General features: G+C 36.7%; 1 protein-coding gene across 1 annotated transcript in view; it reads left to right on the plus strand.

The window, feature by feature from the left end:
- The window catches only part of LOC110052976 (hemicentin-1-like), a gene marked incomplete at its 5' end in the record, with an annotated part of 49,611 nt that overhangs the window by 39,380 nt on the left and 992 nt on the right, over positions 1-9,239 (plus strand). Inside the window, 6 exons of the mRNA XM_089294650.1 lie at positions 1,133-1,390; positions 1,511-1,756; positions 2,808-3,071; positions 5,842-6,087; positions 6,688-6,930; positions 8,372-8,620. Of these exons, the coding sequence (XP_089150776.1) occupies positions 1,133-1,390; positions 1,511-1,756; positions 2,808-3,071; positions 5,842-6,087; positions 6,688-6,930; positions 8,372-8,620 (1,506 nt within the window). The remainder of the gene's footprint in view (positions 1-1,132; positions 1,391-1,510; positions 1,757-2,807; positions 3,072-5,841; positions 6,088-6,687; positions 6,931-8,371; positions 8,621-9,239) is intronic.

The raw sequence follows: 9,239 nt of genomic DNA on the forward strand, positions 1-9,239 counted from the left end.
GATGTGATTGAATATTTTAGTTTTGTAACTTTGTTCCCAAAGTTCTCCATAAAATAATTTCTTTCTTTTGCAAACGAGACACAAAGACGAGCATGTCCCAAGTTTGCAACATGAAGTTGAATTTTATTGGCTTGAGAGCTGTCAAAACTCTGAACGCCTGAGCGACTTTTTAATAAATGACCTACAGGAAAGGAAGTGCACGTCGAAATGGTAGAAGTGTTACTTTACCGACAAAACTCGCATGAAAATGTATTTTTGGTCGTTTTGCTTACACTGCTTCTTCATAGCAAGCTTTTTGTTTGTCTGAGACGGAAAACCTGGAAGTTTTGCCCGACTCCATTGCTCAAATGTGACCGATACAATTTAAATTTAATTGTTTAGCTATGGATACAATTTAGGATAAATTGGTCCGCGTCCAACCAATCAGAAGCGAGTATTTACGGTAGCAGTATTATTAAAGCTCTAATTGAGCTTTGTTTGGCTCGTTCGACTCATTTGTAGCGACTTCAACAGCTTGTACAGGCATGTTATGGCCTCTTTTAAGAGTACACGAGGCAGATAGCGCGCTCAGTACCACATAGCCTTATTTATGCACAATATCTGACCGATTTTCCAAAAACGTGCCCGCTATTTTGGTGCAACTTCTTAACACGGTTTTCATAAATCCAGTCATATATAAAATTGGGGGGACCGGCGAGAAAGAAAGAAATTTACGAGAACTGAGATTAATACATGTACGTGAAATGGTTACTGTCGCAATTTTACTTTACTAGTGTTACAAGTATTACAGTGTAATTCATCGTGGATTTAAATGTTTAACTTTTGATGTCGTATGTTTTAGGAGGTGGGATTGGTGTATTTGGATCGAATTATGTTCACTTAATGAAATGCTTCCTTGTACACAAACGTTGTAATATGAACGGTATGATGGCCAAAACGTGGAGAACTAAGATACAGCTTATTAGTCTAAATTGGAGTTGGGGCTGACATGGACAATTACGTTTGAAGTATCTGCAATACCATTCAATTCTCCACTGTTGCTCATGATCAGTGATCCTCCAGTCCAAAATTTAGGAGAGACTTGTTTGAGACAACCCTAACAAATATTAAACTATTTTTTCCTACTTTTTAGACCTACCAGAGAATGTGCAATTAAAGACATCTGCAGCTGATAACAAAGCATGCGAAGGTGAAACTATCAGCATTAACTGCTCAGCTGATGCTGTTCCATCTGTCATATCTTATGAGCTGTTCGAGAGAGGCTCTGTGATATTAGACAAATCAGGAATGTGGAGCACTGCATTAAGTGAAGGAGTGTTCATCTACAGATGTGTGGCCAATAACTCTTTAGGATCAACAGAGAGTGGAAGTGTCACGGTAACTGTTAATGGTAAGTACAGTTTGCGTCTTGCTGTGTGCCAAGTAGTTTACAGTTTAGCTACAGGTACAGTGTATCCCAAAATGCGATGAGGTGTAAACTTTTACCTTTTGTATTTATTTACTTGTACAGTACCTTCAGCCATACAGCCAATACAAAATGAGATCATAAGAGAAGGAAGCAGTGTGACTCTGTCATGCAATGCATCTGGAACTCCTCCACGAATGGTGTCTTGGGTTAAAGTTGACAGTAATATACGTTTTAACACAAGTGATCTGGTGCTCACAGATATTAACAGAAGTGAAGCTGGAGAATACAGGTGTGAAGCCAGTAATGAGTGTGGCAATGCATCGGAGACGGCAACAATTGAAGTACATTGTAAGTATCAATTGACTCTTACTCGATGCATCAAATGTAATCAGTCATCAGAAGGCAGCTTTTCATTAACACAACTGGATATCTTAGTAAATTTCTTGGCCATCCTCTGATAAAAACAAGAACGTGAAGTGATCAAATTCTGCACACAGTACTTTGGAAAATGGGCACCACCATGGTATCTGGACATATTTAGGCAAAGCTTGTTTCTTAACGAGATAGTTTCTCTGAATAGGGCCAGACAATGGAAACAAAAAAAGGAAAAGAAAAAGGTGCAAAGTGAATATTAAATAATTATAGTTATAAATTAATAAATATTGAAAACAACAACAACAAAAAAAAACAAGAGGCTTTTATGCACATTAAAAGAGTTTGTAGTTAGCAGTTGCTTCATGCGTATTTGTGATTAGAAGTGTTGATTGATTGATTGATTGATTGATTGATTAGTAGCAGTTATGTGATTTTACACACGCGTTGTATTAAGCCATATTTATATTTTGTCTCCACTTCACAACGAATGAACACACAGCTAATAGGTAGATAAGTTTATTTGGGGAGGGCCTGGCAAGAACCAACCCAAACTACGTTACAGAAATTACAAGAACAAGAATCTACATAAATCATCCAATAACTGTTCGTCAGACAGGTCTAAACTGCTATCGGCGACCACTTGTACAATCTGTCCTTGTGGATTCTTCTGGTAGGAACCATGGCTCATGCTCCGGCGATTGGTAGCCTTTCCTACGGAGGCTTTACAAAGCTAAGACTGTCGATAGTGTAATAAAAATACCTGAAAAACTAAAATGAAAAAATTAAAGGGAGCTCGGAACAGGGTTGATTCAGAGGTCTAGATGACTATCACGAGCTACACTCCCCCTTATATACCCCTTTCTTTCTACCCATGATGCAACGGTCTGCAGCCCAGGCTGCGTTGCCGGCAAAATAGTTATTTCGGCCTTCTTCGCAAGTTTATTCATCAGAAATAACATTTTTTGTAATTGTAGACACGTGTAGAAGTTTTACGTGATAATTACATGTATATACTTGTTTGCAGACCCACCAGAAAATGTTCAGATCGAGAAATCTGCCACTGATAAGAAAGCATGTGAAGGTGAAACTATCAGCATTAACTGCTCAGCTGATGCTGTTCCATCTGAGATATCATATCAGCTGTTGGAGAATGGCTCTGTGGTATCAGCAGACACATCAGGAATGTGGAGTAGGACATTATCAAGTGGAGGAGTGTTCATCTACAAATGTGTGGCCAACAACTCTTTAGGATCAACAGAAAGTGAAAATGTTATTGTTACTGTTAATGGTAAACAATTATTTCTTTTAACGACTGAGTATTGTGTTGGATATATATATATTTTAATATGAGTCTAAACAATGGCTAAATTTATTTATAACATAGCGCGCGCGCTAGTCCTCCTTAACTCCTATTGAGCGATCATGAACAAAATCTCTATATATGCACAGCCGTGCGTATATAAGATGACATGTGCAGTTTCAATTAAACTGCAAAATTTCGGTCGAATTTAGTGAAAGTTCCTTCTGTTTAAGTCTCGGCAATGTGAAGATTATTATGAACAATCCAAACTCTACTTCGAGCCTTTGACTTTTGCCAGGCTAAGATGTTTACTTTAACATGAGTATTTTGACTTTGTTTGCCAACATTTTCATCGAGTATTTTTGACTTTGTCTGCCTACATTTTCATTATAATTAATTCGAAGAAGCGAATTTTTCATTGACAATTTTAGAAACCAGGTTAAGCGTTTTCACTCAACCATTGCTCAACTGATTTTGGCATGTTAGGATCCTAATGAGCTTAATTTTTCTTCACCGTGCATTGTGGGAACTTTGTAGTCGATCACAAATTAGACATGTTTTAGTGCCCAAGTTGTTGTCGCCAGTTATAAAAGAATTGGTTCATGCTTTTAGCTGTGCGCATATCGAGTTATGGATGCACTTGGGAAGTTTGGAGAGCACTGAAGAAGCTAGAGTCGCACTCGGCTGTCGCCTCGAGTAACTCTTATGCTTTTTGCGTGCTCTCCAAACTTCCTGCGTGCATCCATAACTCGATATACGCACGGTAAGCATGAACCAATTGTTAATTCCTGCCAGCTATGCAAAGTAACACACAGTACTGTACATGTATGTAGATACACCTCCGAGCTAAGCATGCTCAGATTTTACCATTTGGCAATGAAAAACATTTTTAATATTCATGAGGGGTGTGACCCTGAAGCCTTCATGGTTTTTCAGAAAAGTCAATACACTTATCTCCCTTTTATAGATCCGTTCATAACTTGGTGAGATTCAATAATCTCATAATTATGTAATTACCCAATGTTTTCATGACAGATTTTTACAAAGGTCTTGAACTTTACTGAAGTGAATACTGGCATATTCGTAAGTAAGCCAACCAAGGCTTGACAATAGTTGACCGTCTTATTAAGTATCGCATAGGTCATTAACCAACGGGAACTTTGGAAAGCAGGTGGTGTCAATACGCCTTAGCTGCACATTTCCAGGTCTTCAGTGAGAAAGCGAGTAAATTATTCAAGGATTTCTTTTATTCAAGGATTCCTTCAATTGAACAGATAGTAAGAGCAAAATCTGACATTTACATGTGAGCAAAGATAATTGTTGAAATTCAGGATTTTTTTTTTTTGCATCGTCAAGTGTCGTTTAGTGTTTCTTTTTCTTTATCAGTACTGTGTATATACCACTTTACCCTCAGTCGAGCCAGAAGAAGCTAAACAGCTCTGTAGCACATCTCTTAAGCAAGGCATTTCTCTCTTAGCAGCAGTTGCACTTGTTAGTGAAACAAAAAGTGTTCTGGGAAATGTGAGAAATTTCCTTTCTCCATTCATCTTCTAAGCTACATGATGGAGAAGTGAGCTTCTCATCATGTAGCCTTCGCATGGGGTTGAATAAACTGTGACATGATCTTTGGAAGTGATTATGAAGGAGCCATGACCTACACTATTGCGCTTGTCATTCAGATGCAAACTGCGAAGTTCAGAATCGACCTAACAAGTGGGATTTTAGCCACCGTCAGTAGGCTTTTGTACATTATGCTAGCATTTTTTGAGCATTTTAGTGAGACAAAAGCATTAAGTATTATTCGAGCATTTTAGTGGCATTTTCTCAGAGAATTGACATTTTTTTCCACTTTTTTGTGAAGCACCCTGAACTGTTAATTGTGTTGAAACATTAAAATTAATAAAATTAAAAAAAACCCTATGTATGAGCATTAACCGAGCATTTTAGTGACTTTTTTTGCGGGGGGGGGGGGGGGGGGGGTGGGAACTGAGCATTTTAGTGGAAAAAATGGAGCATTAAGGTAGAGCATTTTAGTGGGGAAATAAAAGCATAATGTAGAAAAGCCTAACCGTCATTTGTAATTAATGGGTCAAGTTCGATATATTAAAATTATAACATGGCATCAAGGCTTAGAGGACTAAAACTGAGAAACTGTTCGTTCATGCCTCAACATCGATGTCTTTTTTTTTTTAGTGCCCTAAGCCTCGAAGCCAAGTTGAATTTTCATAGTTATATCAAAATCGGCCTCTTACTTCAACATTTAACCACCCTTGAAACAAAACAATTAAAACAGAGTTAAGTTATTCATCGATATTTAGTTCTACTGGGCACGGTTGTTCAAAAACCTGTTAACACTAACCCAGGATTATAACTGTATATGTTTTGTGTAGTTTGGGATTATTCCAACCAAAATTGAAGGGCAAACAATATTAACAGAAAACTTCCCTGAAAAGTTACAAAAATGAAATCAAATTTCTTGCTAATCCTGGTTTAGCTTAATCTGGCTTTGAACAATCTAGCCCTGTATGTAAACAGCTTCTTTAGTACATGACATTAAGACAAGAGTGAGTTAGCAAATGCAGTAAGCGGTACCCAATAATTATTAGATGTTGTAAAGCTCTCTCACAATAACACGGCGTTGGTAATGCGTTACAGTTGCCAAGATCTTTATACTTTTTGCCTCGGTTACTGGTGCAAGTCGTATCTCAGAATGTTAGAAAGATATCTCATTTGTTCATGTAAATATGTTTATTTACAGTGCCTTCTTCAATACTTCTAATACAAGATAAGACAATAACAGAAGGCGACGACGTGACTCTGTCATGTAGTGCATCTGGAACTCCTCCACCAATGGTGTCTTGGATTAAAGTTGACAGTCATGTGGGTTTTAACAGGAGTGATCTGGTGCTCACAAATATTAACAGAAGTGAAGCTGGAGTATACAGGTGTGAAGCCAATAATAAGTGTGGCAATGCATCAGAGACGGCAAGGATTTTTGTACAGTGTAAGTTAACCATTACATGTCATGTAAATTATCTGTACTGACAATCAGTGTCTTTCTTTGTCACGAGTGCTATGAGCTGGTCAGCAACAGAAATTCTGCATTAATTAAAGTAACCCCACACTAACATGCACAAAATTGCTTAGTTGTTGAGGATACAGTTTGTAACCAAAATGTGAGCTTAAACAGGTATAAAATAATTATAATAACTTTGTCTGTGAGATAGATTTATTAGGAATGTGCTACACAGGTGTTACACATTCCTAATCCTTTATGTTTGTTGACGACAGTATCATGGTACAGTGTACAAACAGGTTGATGAGAAAATGACTTGGTCAAGGTACCAGACCATGAACTAATGATGTAGACATTGAAACGAAATTTCCTTTTAGGCTCAGCTTTCATGTTTACAGAGGAACACTAGTTCAGTTTTTTTATCCTGCCTCACAGTGACTGTACTCAAGCTTGTAGTCTTTGTAGCTTCCTAACTTTTGCTTTTATTATTTATTAGAAAGAGTTTGTGTCTACCATATGGTTATGTCATAGCCTTTGCTATTTTATTATCGTTTTCATGATTGTGAACATTCTTTTCTCCTCCCAAAGATATGCCAGAAATTACATCCATTTCTGATAACAAGACACTGGTTAAAGGTGACAGTGTGAGTCTGAACTGCACAGCAGATGGTTATCCAACACCAAACATTACCTGGACAAAAGTTTCTGACAACAGTCCTGTGTCCTTCCCTTTGACAATCACCGGTAAAGAGAACGAGGGGCTGTACAGATGTACTGCAGACAATGGTATTGGAAGTACCGTGACTGAAGATGTCACTATCACTGTGCATTGTGAGTGTGGGAATGTTGATATCATTGATTCATAGCTCTAACATGTACCGATAAGGAGGACATTTTGTTATCGTTTACTTTAGGTATTTTATAGTAGTTATATAATCTTAGTTAGCTTAGTTGAATATTTATTCCCAAATGTGTACATTTTTACTTTGGTATTTTGTTTTTTTGGCGGACCTGTAAACTAGCTGGTAAATCCTGGAGACTGCTTATCAAATATATGGCACGCACCATCACCATAGCTAAGTGTGCGACCAAATAAAATAAAGTAAAACTGTTATGTCTATGCCCATGTCAGTTTTTACTTGAACTAAGTAAGTAGGTCGCATAACGTTGTCTCGCTTGTATGGATGTTTAACGACCATGAGTCGCATTTTCTTCTAGTCTCATGTAATGAGTGGGATGTGTATTTTGAGGTTAAAGTCGAGTTGGAAGGTGGTTTAATTCGAGACCCTGTACTGTGAAGAAAACTACAGTTGTCTTAAATTGTGAAGAATAAGTTACGAACGAAGCATTTTGGGTCCCTGCTTTACAAGAATGGACAAAATTGATGTTTACATCTCAAAAATGTTACATGTACATGTACAGTGAATTAGACTGCCTACTAGAGAGAGGTTTGAAGACCTAGGTGTTAGATGTTTCCTCTTATGTTTATTTAATTCTAAAAGCTCAGGTAAACCTTTTAGGAAATTGTTTTTCATGTATGCAAGGGATCTGAACATTGCCTCCCTTTCTTACTTATATATTCATGTACTAGTAATGATTGCATTTCCTTTGGCTGAAACTAATTGTACGGAAACGTACCAAAAAATGTATGATTAGGTATTTACCATACCTAAATTCGGCCGAGTGGCCATGGTATCATAGCCATATTAGGTCAGTGACTTGATATCGCAGAATAGCAGGACAGAAGACACAGCTTCTGATTTGCTTATTAGTAATTTGACTACGTAATTGGTAGTTGGTTTTTTCCGTCTTCTTTTTTTTTTAACAATATCTACGTTACAATGCTTACATGTACACTGTAATACTTACAGCACGAATGGTAATTAGTGTTAATTGTAGTGTACGCAGTTTTTTTCTTATTTTATTTCTTCTTCTTCTTCTTCTTATTTTTTTTTTGTACGTGTGTGTGTGGTGAATTATGGAAGCTAGACCAGGTAGTTCCTAGTACAAGTAGAAGAAATATTAATAATGTATGTATCAGTTTACTTGTTCTCCGAAGTTGTGTTGGAGTGTAAGTACAGTGGCCAGCTCCCTCTGTAAGATGCGCCTGCAGGCAATCATGGAATTTGTTTTTCTCATCTTCGACTAGATATTTGTTTTGAAGAATACAACTACCACGATTACCTTCAGGTGCATCTCTTTGAGAAACAAAGCATTTATGATGCAGTCCAGAAATGGCCTATTTGAGATTTCTGTAATCTTGTGTTTATAGTCCCGACATCAATTGAACCTTTGAAGAACAAGACTGACGTAAAAAATGGTGGAAATGTCACTCTGTACTGTAATGTATCTGGGACACCAACTCCACATGTTTCTTGGACTCATGTCAGCACAGATAAGAAATGGTTCAGTAAAACATGGGTTATACTTAACGTCAAGGTAGGCGACCTTGGAAAGTACAAATGTGAAGCAAGTAACCCCTATGGAAATGCCACTGAAACGACTTTTATATTTTTTCCAGGTAAGTGTTTCATGCAGTTTTGGTAGATCCTTAATTTTGAAAGATTACACTTTACAGCTGAACTGTAAAGTGCGGTTTTGGAATTAGTTGTGTGCATGCACATTATCATTTTACTATTCTTATTTAAGTTTTTTCGACAAATGTTAATAGACAAATTTATAAGGGTTGTAAAGAATGAGTGTAATTTATAATTCGTTTGTAAGTTAGTATTTCCCTGACATATATATTGTCCCAAGAATTTTTACAGTTGTAATTTTTTATAAGCCACTAACAAACATTATTATTTTATATATAATAATTATTACTATTATTATTATTTTTCTTTATATTAATTTATTGCAACAACATTACATTAGATACGAAAGAAAAGCCTATTCTACTTACAATGTTAACGTAACTTACAATTTAACAATACCAGCAAAACTTACAATACTAACATTATTTACAATTTGTTAATATGTTACATTATATAACTTTCATGTAGGGGATTAGCTACAATAGGAGAATTTCTCACATATTGATTTGTGATTTAGATTTATGTTTCTCAATCTTAATTTTGTTTGTCAAAATCGCTAAGAGGGCATCGAAAGGGAACTCTTCTTCTTTTCTTGAGGCAGTA

The sequence above is a fragment of the Orbicella faveolata genome, unplaced genomic scaffold (assembly GCF_042242905.1).
Source record: "Orbicella faveolata isolate gen_17 unplaced genomic scaffold, um_ofav_v1 contig_25, whole genome shotgun sequence".
In the NCBI taxonomy this organism is placed as follows: domain Eukaryota; kingdom Metazoa; phylum Cnidaria; class Anthozoa; order Scleractinia; family Merulinidae; genus Orbicella; species Orbicella faveolata.